The 15,000-nt window shown below is 41.6% G+C and overlaps 1 protein-coding gene across 1 annotated transcript in view; it reads left to right on the top strand.

Annotated features, from left to right (window-relative positions):
* The window catches only part of LOC137971157 (uncharacterized), a 28,482-nt gene that overhangs the window by 4,852 nt on the left and 8,630 nt on the right, over positions 1 to 15,000 (top strand). Inside the window, exons 2-6 of the mRNA XM_068817901.1 lie at positions 383 to 457; positions 686 to 763; positions 5,630 to 5,967; positions 6,862 to 6,937; positions 7,439 to 7,752. Coding sequence (XP_068674002.1) covers positions 383 to 457; positions 686 to 763; positions 5,630 to 5,967; positions 6,862 to 6,937; positions 7,439 to 7,752 — 881 coding nt within the window. The remainder of the gene's footprint in view (positions 1 to 382; positions 458 to 685; positions 764 to 5,629; positions 5,968 to 6,861; positions 6,938 to 7,438; positions 7,753 to 15,000) is intronic.

Raw genomic sequence — 15,000 nt, 5'->3', positions numbered from 1 at the left:
ACAACAAACGCGTAACTTAATTTACAATATGTTAAAAAAAAATTATAATCAAGAATGTACTAAAAAGAGTAGACATTATAAAATCCCTTACATACAGTGAATTAACACAAGTTAATAGAAAATGCATCTATTAAGGAAGACCCTATCTTGAAGCGTTCAGTTCTAACCCTCGGAAATATAAAATCATGCATACGCTCACGAAGCACTCGTTTCCTCTTTGGAGGTAGCAAATCATGAAGTATATGATCATCTCTGATTACGTTCTTAAAAAGCTGGGGGGGGGGGGGGGTTGCAACTTTTTTTCATTTATAGTGAACAATGTAACTTTCTAGTGTTACAAGTTTAATGTCAAATTTGCCAATTTGCAAATATTATTTTGCAGATTCATGATCAAAATTGCCCTCAGTACCCTTTGTTGTGCAAGAACTGTGGAAAAGAAAAGATTTCAAGAAACAAGGTAAGCTGCCTCTTGCTTTAAGTAAGAAACTCTCTTGACAACATCATAGAATAATTTATTACAGAGGGAACGCTCATATGCATTTTAATTATTATCCAAGGTCTAATAAAATACTGGTAAGTCACATGTAAGTGGCTCACCACACCAAGTCCCAAAAAGAGTGCAAAAACTTTGTGGAGATTCTTGTGCAAATTACGTAGTTCACTGTTGATGATTTCTGTTCTCCAGATGCAAGAACACAAAGAGAAAGACTGTCTACAAGCAGAAATAAAATGCCCTTTCAGGACTGTGGGGTGTTTGTTTGAGGTACAAAAGCAATCCTTAACTTCAGCAATGTATTTTTTTAATCATACAATTTAAAAAATTTTGGTAATCAAACCGATTGTGAAGATCAAAGAAATTTTCATTTTAAAGGAGTGTAATTATAAGACTTTGACCCTTAAGAACTAATAATAATAACATCTTTTGCTGAATGATTAGCAGAAAATAAAATTTCATTTGTGCCAAAGGCACATTAACTCCCAGGGGTTCCCCATTGACGAGTAAAATCGTCTGGCGTTAGACAGAGTAAAATTATATAACTACATGTAAATCTGGCCGGTTTAGGCCGGTTTGGACGTCAAAGGGTTAATTAAACCAATAGTGCAAAAGTATTTTCATTTACGTGAAAATACATTCATGAAAGATTATTTGGGCAATAATTATTATTATTTGTTTTGAATGTACCTTTATTTGCACAATAATCAACTTCAATAGCAGCAATGTGCAAACATTTGTGCCAATTGACATTCATTTTAGTGGAGGTGATTTTCGTCAACGAGCTTTGCATAAACACTCACATTCTATTGTCTCAGCAGACGACCATTTTCACAAATGTACAACTGTACATTCTTTAACCCACATGATGAGATAAACAAGAACGTCTTTTTAAGGGTGATGGGAAAACACTGACCCTTGATCCGTGGACTCCCTACAGACCAGGTCTAGTCCACAGACTACCCCTATGGACCCCCTCTACGGACCACCCGAAAAAAACATAGAAAATTAATAAAAATAAACAAAATAAATAATTGACTTACCGCTTGTCTGGACAGACCACTCATTTCAACGAAATCTCAATCGTTACGCTCCGCAAATTTAACAGACTATTTAACTCTTAGGCTCGCACGCAATGTACATATACTTTATAGATTTACATGTAGCCAAGCCTAAAAGTGGAGCTCTCTGGTTATTTGTTCTTACTGCCTGTAAGGTTAGTGAAAATAAAAGGTTTCAAATTATCGCCGTTTTGATGTTTCCGGTTGCTGCTTATTAAAATAATTAAATCATTTCCATTGCTTTCTTCTATAGAAAAGTTCATTGCCTAACTAGTGAATTCCACCGTAAATTTTACACAAAAAACCGGCATGGCATGAATCACGAAGCGGTGAGTGCGATATTGGTTTTTCGAGTGAAATTTATTTTGGAATTCACCAGTTTGGCAATGAATTTTTCTTGAACTGCATGAGTTTTGAAAGGAAACAAGCACACCGTCAGTGAGTGAATGGAAAAGGAAAAAAGCCATTTCAGAGTCAACTGTCAATAGCCAGGGAATAGGAATCACACTAAAATTAGAAACCATGAAAAAAACTTCAAGGTTAAAAAAATAGTTTTACTGACTAACTTTATTCCACATTATCTCTGAAAACGAGATCATTCACATTTTGATGTATTTCATTGAAACACGCCAGGTTGGCTTGGAACAAGAATCAGCAAAATGCGCCAATGCAACCAAGAAAGGACATTAACTTCAAACAAGATCTGCTCCAACACTAAATTACCTTTAGATGCCTTAAACAAACTTCTGAAAACACATGCTAGTGAAATATAATATGTTAACATAAGGGCAAAATTTTCTTGTCACTGGCGTCAGGCACATCAAAAATCAGTTTGGCAAACAGATTAAAAAAGCACTTGTTTGCTCACATTTTAGAGCAAGACAAACAAACAAACAAATCAACTTTTTGTTTATGTCCAAAAGAGTACAGATAATTGTTATTTAATTCTAGTTGACAATAAAAATTCGAATTTCATTCCAGAACAAAGGAAAAACCTATTAAACCTCTTTTTAAAAAAACTATATGCATCCACTTTAAATAAACGCATCCGTGAATTCGAAAATAACAAACGGTTTAGTGCCCGAGGAAAGAATTTGTGTTGTAACTTCTTCCACCAAGTATGAGCTATTACTGGTATTCTGTTTTGTCATTGTTGTTCTCTTTCGCTCTCCTTTCCTTTCTGTTCTAGTCATACGTCCTCCAGGCATCATGCAACCTTATCAGAGCTTCTTAAGATGATTATGCCAAAAATTGCAAAATATTATACAGAGAAAAAAAAAGCTCTAAACAAATGTAAAATAAACACTCAGCTTTAAGTTCATTATCCCTCCGATGCTTGACTTGAATAACTGCCTAGTCGCCAGTGTGGACCACAGCTATCATGATGTGTCAAACTGGATTGAAACCAACGAAAAATGCAGAAAGACAACATTTTCCAAACCGTTTTCCACCTGAACACAAAAAGTGTTGACTGTGTAAGAACTATAATTGACGAAGTTGTCAAGCCACAGAAAGCGCTCAAAAAATGAAGCCTCGTTTATGTTTAGGTGAGTTAATTTGGGTTGAGCCTGCAATCCAATCGAAAACCAGTACCTGGTCAGCGATCAACTTTAAAAAAAAACCAGCTCATCTCGGTGAGCTCTAAGCTTGAGCCCGCAATATAGTCACGTGATACTGGTCAGCAGATACCTTGTTTTGACAGGTGTCAATTGATCATAACATGTATGTCAAATTGGCATACTTGGATGGAGTGGTGGATGTGCGGATGGACGGTCAATGACGTCATGGCAATAAAACCAAAATTTCTTGCATTGATGGGTTACCATATTTTCTTAACTTTGGTGCTCCGCACATGCGTAGCACCACTATTAATCACATATTGCCACTTCCTTTGCTGTGGACCCGAGTGCTTCGAAAAAGACTGACAATGATGTTCTGTGAGTTCATTTGTGTTCTCTTTCTTTCCCTCCACCATTGGGTTTGGATACTTGCCCCAGGCTTCACGAAATAGAGCACAACGTCTCTGTTTTCCGAACAAAATGGCGGAAGGAACATAGTTATTATCGGTCTCTGGTCTACAGCAAAGAAAGTGGCAATGTGTGATTAATATACCTTGCACCCGAGCCCAAGCCTTAAATAGTCTGTTAACTTTGTGGAGCATAACAGTTGAGATTTCGCTGACACGAGTGGTCTATATCCAGACAACCTGGTAAGTCAAATCTTTAGAACTATGTTATTTAATTATTTTATTTTATTTATTTTATTTCTATGTTGTTTTGGGGTGGTCCACAGAGGGGGTCCATAGGGGCTAGTCTGTGGACCTGTCCGGAAGGCAGTCCATGGACCCAGTTCATGGGGTGTCCACGAACCCGTGGTCTTATCTTATCTGTCAATCTCGCAATTTAAGCATCAAGGAAAACATGTCTGCATCAGTCGAAACCACTGTCCACATTTCCCTGCTGTGAAAGTCCCTGTACTGTGTTGGCAGTGCTTGTAGCATCACCGGACTGTGTACGATAGTCACCCAGTGAGATACCTTACTGCTTCAATTCAGCATAAAATTTCTGTCATTCATCTGAGCTTGTATCTCAGGCCTTGAAATATCTGCTTTATTGGCTGCCCTACTTCTTACAGCTTGTTGTTGTGAACATTTTTTTCCCCAAAAAATCTCGTGAAATATGTTGTGTTATTGAAAAGCTCTGTTTTCTTATTGCACATTAAAAGCACTATAGCGGCAGCGAAATGCGGACAGTTGTTTCGACTGATGCAGACATGTATTTGTCCAAAGATGCAAATGCTTGTCTTTTTTTAACACTATTGAATGTTACTGCTATGCTAAAGTCGTTAATGAACAATGTTTGGTGTAAATGAAAATAGTTTCGCACTGTTGGTCTAATTATTGGCACGAGTGAAATCTTATTTTGTGCTAATGAACAGCAAGAGTTATATTTATTTATTAGTTTGAACTAAATTGTACAGTGTATATCATGACCCTTAAACGTGCAGGGAAAAATTTTGGTTGCCAGGCAGAGCATATGACAATCCCTTAAAGTCCCTATGATACAAGACTTCTATTCTTACACTTTTGTACATTTGTTTCTGAGGAGATGCAATCAAGTTACATGTACGTCTTTGATGTCATTATATAGTTAGCAGGGCCTAACTGGCTTGGTCAAATTTTTTTGCATATAAATCAGATGCCCGTCAAAAATTTATGCGTGTATATGTTGCAGGTAAAATCCGTTGTCAGGTTGAATTTATTTTAACCTGGGTTAAATTCATGATCCGCATTTTACCTTGTGGGTTGAATTATGCACTCAACCTGGCTTAAACCCCCTCTAAAAAGGATACTTATACCTTCCCTCATCAAGCTCTGTCTTACGCAACTCAACACATCACTCTTAATCTTTGGTATCATCATATCAATTTCTGTATTTCTACACTTATTCAGTCTCAACATTGCAACATAGTAAGGGAACATTAAGAACTGTACTACGCACTTATCGATACTCGAACTCGCACCCCGCAGATCTGTAGTACTGTGTCTTCACCACTACACTATAACGACGAACATGCAAATCAACACTGATCATTTCTTTTCAATATTTACTTTTCTATGATTGGTCAATTATTAATATCTATGTATAATAACCAAAACTAATCCTAAGTTGACCCTAATTTTTCTCTAGGCTTGATTTAGGCACCAAAAAAGTTTCTTCAATTCATCTGAGTGCATATTCAACCTAGGTAAAATGAGGATCACCAATTTAACCTAGAAAACGGATTTTACCGGCAACATATACACTGGGTGAAAATTTTTTGAAGCGCTACACTGCATACATTATAGATATATAAACGAAAAGTTAAAAAACAGGAAAAAATAAGCATGTCCTTTTTTGACCAGACAAGAGAGTTACTCCAATTTCATGTGAAGTTAATTAGGGTAATAAATTTAACTAAAATTAAGTCCCAGGACTCAATCTTTGGGAACACAGGTCTCAGAGTAATTGTAACAACACTTTTCAATGAACAATTTAGAGAGCATCAGTGTATTCATTTGACTCATTTAAAACAGGGCTCACCCTCAGCAGTGAGTGCACATGTTACTGAGCAGCTAAGCAGCCATTTGAGTGACATGAAAGGATCATTTGCATCATCAAAGGTTGATCAGTCCATGACTAGTCTGCGGAATGAGACACGGCACACCAAGTGGGGCCTGGAGGCATGTTCACAAGTGCAGGCCAGCCACAATATGGTTTTGAATGATTTAGCACAGGGTCAGCAGGTGCATACAGAAACAGCTGAACTGAGATGCGGTAATACTGCATTAACCAGCAGGTTTCAGCAATTGGAATGCCTCCTTAAAGACATTTCTATGAGGATAGAAAGGCTATCACAAGAACTTACTGAAAGGTGATTGGAGTACCACACTGATCGACTATGGCAATTTACTTTCATTAAATCCACTGTCCAGTGCCCGGTGTGTTGGACTAAGACCACAACAAAATAGATTGCTATACAGCTGTTGATCTCTGCAGTGGCTGTTTTGAGGCCACCACTAGCCAGGAAAGAATTGGCGAGAAATTTCATAATTGTGATAAATATGAATATGTTTACATAAACATGTGCATAATTATAGATGTGTGTGTGGGTGTGCATGTGTATATGCATAAAATGAAAGCTACAGACCATATTATAAATGCAAGGATACAGGCCATAATTTTCAACTAATGGAAGAAGACTTATTGTTCCCCATTCACTTTTAATGAAGCTTGATCATGCTGCAGAAATAATAATCTCACAATTTTTTTATAATATTATGGTTCACATGTACAGCTAGTGCCAGTTTTGCTGTGAGCAAATTTGCAAAGAGTGATGGTTAATTGGTTACCTGTCAAGGAGCATGTTGAATGGCAATTGTGAAAATCAGTATGTAAACAATGAAGCCATTTATTCTTCACTGGCCAATTTAACTATGATTAGAGCAATTTAAGCAATGGTCACATGCAGCTATGCTGCTAGAAATTCTTTTGGTTTCACATACACATCATATCAAGCTGCCAAGAGTCTTAATAGCCCACCAGAAACATTAGGGACACATTAAGTGTAGATTGTATCTAAGTTTTGAGAGCCTTTTTAGGTATTTAATGAATCGAAAGAAGCTAAGGATGACAGGATGAGCTTATTTGGTTCTCCTTTTGTCTTGGTTAGTGGTGGTGGTAGTTAATGGAATAGTTCTAGTAGCAGTAGTTTGATCGTTATTAGTTGTAATAGCATGCTTGTATTTTTCTAATTTCTTATTGATAGGTTGGGCCTGGAGGCATGTCCACAAGTGCAGGCCACCCATGACATGGTTTTGAATGACTTTGCATTGGGTCAGAAGGTGAGCACAGAAATAGGTGAACTGAGATGCACTAATACAGCATTAACCAGAAGGATTCCACAAGTGGAACGCTTGCTCAAAGACCTATGTACAGTATTATTGTATAAGGGTAGAAAGGCCATCATAGAGTAAAAAAAGTTGTGCTGGTAATCAAACCTTGTATGAAGATAATGTTTTTTTTATTTCAAAGGATTGTTATTAAGACTTTGACCCTAAGAACTAATTATTGTTTCAACCAAATTGTATATCGTAACCCATAAAAGTGCACAAAACCGTTTTGTTGCCAGCCAGAACAAAAATGTCCTTTTGACCAGACACAGTGAGTTACTCCAATTTCATTTGAAGTTAATTATTAGCAGATGTGGGGTATCTTGGTTTTCACATTTTTCCAAATCTTAAACAGGATGTTTCAACATAATCAGAGAGTTATAAGAAAACATAATAATTGTAACAACACTTTTCAATGAACAAGAGAGCATTCATTTGACTCATTTGAAACAGGACCAACCCTCAGCAGTGTGTGCACATGTTATTGAGCAGCTAAGCAGCCATTTGAGTGACACAAAAGGATCATTTGCGTCATCAAAGGCTGATCAGTCCATGACCAGTCTGTGGAATCACTCACAGCGCACCAGGTTGGGCCTGGAAGCATGTCCGCAAGTGCAGGCCAGCCACGACATGGCTTTGGATGACTTTGCACTGGGTCAGCAGGTGCGTACAGAAATAGCTGAACTGAGATGCGGTAATACTGCGTTAACCAGCAGGATTCAGCAAGTGGAACGCCTCCTTAAAGACGTATCTATGAGGGTAGAAAGGTGAGTGGAGTATCACACTGATCGACTATGGTAATTTACTTTCATTAAATCCACTGTCCAGTGCCCAGTGTGTTGGACTAAGACCACAGCAAAATAGATTGCTAGAGCTTTTGATCTCTGCAATGGCTGTTTGTAGGCCACCACTAGCCAGGAAAAAATTGGTGAGAATTTTTTTAACTGTGATAAATATATATACGTATACATAAATGTATACATATACATGTGGGTCTGGGTGTGTCTAAGCATAAAATGAAAGCTTATACAGACCATTTTATAAATGCAAGGATACAGGCCACAGTTTTCCAGCAACGAAAGAATTAGGACTTGTTCCCCATTCACTTTTATTGAGGGTCATGCTGCAGAAATAACACTCTCACAGTTACAGTTCACACATACAGTTTGTGCCAGTTTTGCTGTGAGCAAATTTGCAAAGAGTGATGGTTAGTTGCATGGTTACTTTTCAAGGAGCATGTTGAATGGCAGTTGCTAAAATCAGCATGTAAACGATGAAGCCATTTATTTTTGACTGGCTAATTTAAAGGCAATTTTACTGTCATGCAAGTAAACTGTAGTTAATGAATGGTGACAATATTATCTGTAACGTAACCCTTTCATGGCGGCTCTGTTTTCAATGTAGCGTTTGTGCTGTCTAGTTGCAAAGGTCAGCGAACACTAAGGACTTCCTGCGTTCTTGCTTCGAACTTTACTGCTTTGTTGTCACTAGCAGGCTAGTACAATCCACGGCATTGGCGCTTTATTCAAATCTCTATTCACGGCTAAGAGTTGACATGTCTAACACTAAGTTGAGTATAGAGCTCTTCCGACTGGCTATACCAGCAGACATTTTTCTAGCTATAAAAGCATCTGAAAACTATTTAGAGGTCACTGACATGTTCTGTTGTTCAGTGCAGTTAGCACTCAATGTATTAGTGTGGTTTACGATTTTATATTTGGTTAAATGTAATTTAACTAATTTAACCACCACAAGCTTAGCGGTCGATCGAGCGGTTCACATGCAAGCTTAGCAGTCAAGCAGTTCACAAGCTTAGCGGTCTAGCAGTCCACAAGCTTAGCGGTCAAGCAGTTCATAAGCTTAGCGGTCAGGCGGTTCACAAGCTTAGCGGTTAAGCGGTTCACAAGCTTGTCGGTCAAGCGGTCCACAAGTTAAGCGTTTAAGCGGTCCAGAAGCTTAGTAGTCAAGCGACCCACTAGCTCAGCGGGAATCCAGCGGTCAATCCCATAAGTGCAGGCTCACATGGTACGTGGTACACCGCTACGATCTGCAAGTTCTTCATCGAGCGTTTGTGGAGTGGTCTGTGGAGCGTTTTATTGAGCGTCTTCCCGTCTTTTTGCAGCGTTTTTGGGAGCTGCAGTCCTACAGCACGTTTTTTCTTGTATCCATTTTCTTCCAATTTTTTAGGCATGCGTATCGTCACATTCTTTCAGGATGCGAACCTCAAACAACGCCTTGACTACATTGTCTTTTCCGTTCACTGCGTCTTTGCGTTCTGGTAGCGGTTCTACACCAGCTCCTCCAGTTAACACTCCAGCTTCACCACCAAGTCAACCTGTTTCTCTGCTGGACAACAACTCTTTAGCACAGGCTATTTTAAGTGCTCTTGCGGAATCGCTACCTCCGTTGCTATCTTCCCTTCGAGGTTTAAGTGGCAGGAATACAAACATGGCCTCGACGTCTAGTACTCTCTCTCCTCGGCTTCAAATTCAACACAGTCTCCAGCATCCTAGAGCTCCGGTACTCCCTGCTCTACCTCCTAGTATTCAGGTATGCTTGTTGTGCCCTCATTTAGTTCAACTTATAGCTCATTTGGCGGTCCTCCGGTTGTCTCTACTCTTCCCGCCATGTCCTGCGCCAACTTGCCTGTAGTAGTTGGGGCCTCTTGAGGTGGCGTGACCGGATCTGAGTCCTCCACGTTTCCAAGCCTCAACAAAGCATTTGTGGTGGGTCCTGGCTATGCTCCAGTCCCGTATAAGCTTGTTTCTAAAATTACAGCAGGGTTTTTTGTAGACTTGGCTGACCTTCTCCCAGAAAATATTTGATCCCAAGAAATCAAACCCCAAGCGTTCTTGGAGCGCAGGAGTTTCAATAAAATTTGAAGTAGGCAGCTGGTTTAAGTCTAGTAGCTGACTGTATCAACAAGGGTCCCCTCGGCTCCCTCGTCTAAGGAGGGTATAGGGGCATGCTCCCCAGAAAATTTGAAACCTGGAACTCTGAAATGCGATTTCCAGCGTTTTGGTCACCAAATTGAGTGCAAAGATTTTTTATCAACAGCGACACTGAAAGGTCGTTTACATGGCAGAGAAATCGGGTACGGACCCGTCCTAAAAGTGGTATGGACTGCATAATTTTAGCCGTTTACACGGATAATGTTTAAGCGCAGGTCAGACCGAAAGAGGTCTAAGGACCAAATTTCGAAAGTTTCGTTTACACTGTACTTTAAGGGATCGGACCAATTTCTGGTACGAGACTATGGTAACTGGTGCAGCTGTATATATGCTGCTACCGGGCATGCGTAATTCCTCGAAAACAGAATTTTTCTAAGCTAAACTGTAGTTTTCTCCGAGAGACTCAACTTATTCGTCCTTTTCCTGTGAATTCTCGCCAGTGTCCATGCTGAATTATAACCAGCACTCTTGACCCCAGAGCTCCGCGGATTTTTAGTGTGCATGCAATCAATGAGGTTATTAAGCAAGCTGACATAAGAAAATGTTTTTTTTGGTTTTGGGGCCATAGACATCTATGGCCCCAAAATAAAAAAAAAAACACGGGTCCGTACCCATGCCAAAAGACATGATCCGCAAAGTTTACACGGGCAAAAATGTGAGGTCCGTACTTTTTACTTGTCGGGTCCGTACCCAATTTTTGCGTTCTCGTTTTGTTTTACCTTCTCACCAGCAGGGTCTGGCAAGTTCCAGTTATTCTTTGTGATCTCCTGCTGTGTGTCCTGCAAGACCTGTTTCTCAGCTTACTCCCTTAAACGTCGATAGATGCCAGCATGAACTCCGTCATCATCCCAACCCAGACAAAGTTGCATACGTGGTCCAAGGCCTTCATGACAGTTTTCATCTAGGCCTCAACTGCAGTACTTCCTTGAAGTCGGCATCGGGGAATATGGCTTCTGCACTCCAAAACTCTCAGGTCATTGACAATAACTTGCAATCTGAAGTTCAGTCAGGCAGGGTGTCGGGCCCCTTCTCTCAGCCTCCCCTCCCTGTCCTCCACATGAGCCTTTTCGGTGTCATCCCCAAACACCACCAACCTGGGAAATGGCATCTCATCCTACACTTGTCTAGCCCTGCTGGCCACAGTGTCAAGGACAGGATTGTGGGCGAGGATTATTCTCTGCAGCACATAAAGGTAGATGACATTATTGCAGGCATAATGCGGCAGGGGCGGGGTTCCCGTATGGCGAAATTTGATGTGCAAAATGCATACCGTATTGTGCCAGCCCATACAGACGATCGCCAGTTCCTGGTCATGAAATGGCGGGGTGCCTTTTATGTCGATATGGTCCTGCCTTTCATTGTCAGGTCAGCTCCATACATCTTCACATGTATAGCAGATTTAGTGGAGTGGGTGGCCAAGCAAAACTACGATCTCACCTTTCTTACATTACCTTGATGACTTCCACACTCTTGGCCCTCCTGGTTCCTCTGTCTGTCAACAAAATCTGGACAGGTCTATTGACTGTTTTTCCAAGTTTGGCATCGCCCTCCATCCAGACAAGCTAGAAGAGCCGTTGACCTGCCTAATCATCCTGGGCATCGAACTGGACGCTCTTAATCTGCAGGCCCGCCTTCCTCAGGGCAAATTGGATAGGATTACTGCCTTGTTGGAGGACCGGTCGCAGAAGCGTTGGCGTAGATGCAAGGAACTGGAGTCTCTAATAGGTCACCTTCAGCATGCCTGCAAGGTCGTACCTCAAAGTCGCTCCTTCTTGTGGCATATGATCAACCTAGCCTTGTGGCGAGAGTTTTTCCAGGCTTGGAATGGTTGCAGCTTCCTTCAGTACCCCCAGTGAGCTCCACTCCCTGACTTCGAGGTGTCTTTAGATGGCTCTGGGGCTCTTGGTTATGCAGCAGTCTTCCAGGGTCACTGGTTTTCAGGGGCATGGTTCCCAACACAGGTCTCTGAGTCTATCGAGTACAAGGAACTTTTCCCTATCGTTGTGGCAGCTTACCTCTGGGGTCCCCTATGGGCCTCCAAACGGGTCAACTTCCTATCAGATAACCATTCGTTGGTGGATATTCTGCGGTCTGGCACTTCAAGAGCCCCTACCATCATGTCCTTGGTTCACTATCTGTCCCTGTTGGCAGCTCGTCACTCCTTCTCTTTCACTGCCTCCCCAGTTAGAGGGAAGTCTAACCCGATCGCTGACTCCCTGTCTCGTTTTCAGTTTCAACTTTTTCACCTGCTAGCTTCTAATGCAGACCCCTTTCCGACTCAGATTCCACAGCAGCTCCTCTCGGACTTGGAACTTCGCTGTCAGATAAATGCCACTTCTACTTGACTCAGGGTTTTGCCCCTTCTACCAGGAAAGTTTATGCTTCTGCCCAACGTCGCTTCTTGGATTTCTGTGCTCAGGACAATAGCCTATCTCCTTCGGGATCAGCTCTTCCAGCCACTGAAGATGTGCTCATCCGTTTCTGCTGTCATCTTGCCGATACTCTCCACCATTCGTCCATTAAGGTTTACCTTTCAGCAATCCGGTCCTTCACATCAAGGAGGGTCTGCTTTCTCCACTTGTTGGTTGCCTTCGGTTACAGCATGTGTTGCGAGGTATCAAATGCCACCAAGGCTCAAATAGGCGTCAGCACCAACCCATCACAATTGAGCTGATGCACATTATCCTCCGGTCATTGAACTTCTCTGACTACAACCATACAATCCTTTGGGCTGCCTTCTGTCTCCGGTTTTTTGGTTTCTTATGCGCTGGTGAGTGTCAACTCCCCCTTCAATCCCGACATCCACCTTGCTGTCAGCAATGTCCAAGCAGATTCCCTAGTCAATCCAGGCAGCTTCAGGATTCAATTAAGTGCTCTAAGACGGCCCCCTTTCGCCATTGGTGCTGGGTGCCCTTACCCAGTATCTACACGTCCATGGCTCAACTTCTGGCCCACGCTTCCTTCTCTCTGATGCCCCCCCCCCCCCCCCCCACCCCCCTACATCGCCCATGGCTGACATCCAGTATTAAATCTATCCTCTCTGCTGCTGGGGTCCCTGGTTGCTACACCGGTCATAGCTTCCGCATTGGCGCGCTAGTTCAGCAGCCTCTTGTGGCTTACCCGATCACCTGATCAAGACGCTTAGCAGATGGTCCAGAGATGCATATCAGCTCTATATTCACACTCCCGTCAGTACTATCGTGGGGGTAGCAAACCTTCTCACTTGACAGGTATTTCGAACGTATCTTTCTCTTTTCCTAGTTGTTTTTGTAGGGTGCCTTGGGACTTTGGTAGTTCGGGGCCAGGGCTTCCCCCAGCCCTGAGCCCCTCATTCCCTCTCCGATCTGGCTTGCGTCAGCTTGGAGAGTCCCTTTGGCTTGGAATAGGGGCTCATGGCTGGGTTGCGGGGATTTGCCAGCCATGGGGCAGTATTCTATCTAGGGGCTGGCTGGCCACAGTGGAAGCCCATGGGTATCCCAGGCACCCACCTTCCAGTTGAGCGAGGCAGTTGGTTAAATTTGGTTAAATGTAATTTAACTAAGTTAACCACCACGAGCTCAGCAGTCAAGCGGTTCACAAGCTTAGCGGTCAAGCAGTCCACAAGTTTAGCAGTCAAGCAGTCCACAAGCTTAGTGGTCAAGTGGCCCACGAGCTCAGCGCGGATCCAGCAGTCAATCCCATAAGTGCAGGCTCTCATGGTACGTGGTATCTTTGTACACCGCTACTATCTGCGAGTTCTTCGTTGAGCGTTTGTACAGTGGTCTGTGAAGCAGTTCATTTAGCGTTTCCCCCCCCCCCCTCCCATCCCTTATTTTTTCTTCCTTCCACTGTTTTATCAGTGTGACGGGTGCCTAGATTGAAGGCTCATGGTTGGGTTGCGGGGATTTGCCAGCCATGGAGGCAGTATTCTATCTAGGGGCAGGCTAGCTGGCCCCTGGGTATCCCAGGCACCCACCTTCCACGTAAGTGAGGCAGTTGGGGAATTATTTATTTATTTATTTATATATTTATTTATTTATTTACAAACTTTGCCACTAGGCAGGGTATCTCCACAGAGCAAAGCTCCACTAAGGAGACCCGAATACATGTACACACTCAAAACGTTACAAGCTAGAAATTTACAACATAAGTGACCACTAAGAGAACTGATTTGGAGACACGGATGGCACTTAACACAAGTAGTTTTAAAAAATTGTGGAAGTTCTGGGTTGTAAAAATCTTTGGTCAATGTCATATAATAAGTAAACAGTTCTTTGTTAAGGTGGCCGAACACAGTTTTTGCGCACGCTCTTGCTCCTTGCTTCCGCTATCTGTACTATTTTTCCTCGTAATTGAACAAAGTGTTTTGATGGTATTAGTCTTTTATGAGAAATGTATGATAGAAAAGGTAATGATGCAAAGAACTCCGCAATTCGCAGATTTTTGATGGTTATCAAAAGAACCCAGTTAAATGCAGCGCACGCGTAGTAAGTTAAAAATTGCGATTGAATGCGGAGGAGCTTTCTCGGAAATACACCAATTTCTCGAGAACCACTCTTTAGAATTTAACGAAATTTGGCACGAACGTACTTTAGGAAATAAGTAACTGGAGTATTGAAAAAAAATTGAACTTTAACAGAGGAAATTCTAGATATTCCAGATGTCTGTGTCAAATTTTTATTAAAATAGTTTTAACTTGTGAGCATCGTTACAAGCTTATTGCATGCAAATTGTAAAGAAAATCTAACGACCAGCTTTTCTGCAAATAAATAAAACCCATTTTAAAGGCCTGTTTATATTTATTTATGTTCCCATGGCAACGGTATATACGTCAGCTTAACTATAAAAAAACCGAAGTTTGTGTAGTTAACTTGCTTGCTACCATTTTTGGCGACCAAAGGATCAAGGATTTTAGAGACAAAGGTAAATGAAACATAGGTATCAAAAACTGTGTTCAGCCACCTTAAATTGACCAATTGATACGATGGCTCTAAGGTGGGCTGGTAGAATATTCCATATTCTTGTTGCTCTGCAATAGAAGCTATTTTGAAAGGTCACAGATTTTGAATGTTGCATGTTAAGCAG

This window comes from Montipora foliosa, chromosome 9 (genome assembly GCF_036669935.1).
Source record: "Montipora foliosa isolate CH-2021 chromosome 9, ASM3666993v2, whole genome shotgun sequence".
NCBI classification, from domain to species: domain Eukaryota; kingdom Metazoa; phylum Cnidaria; class Anthozoa; order Scleractinia; family Acroporidae; genus Montipora; species Montipora foliosa.
Note: the sequence above shows the minus strand (reverse complement) of the source record. Positions and strands in the feature narration are given on the sequence as shown.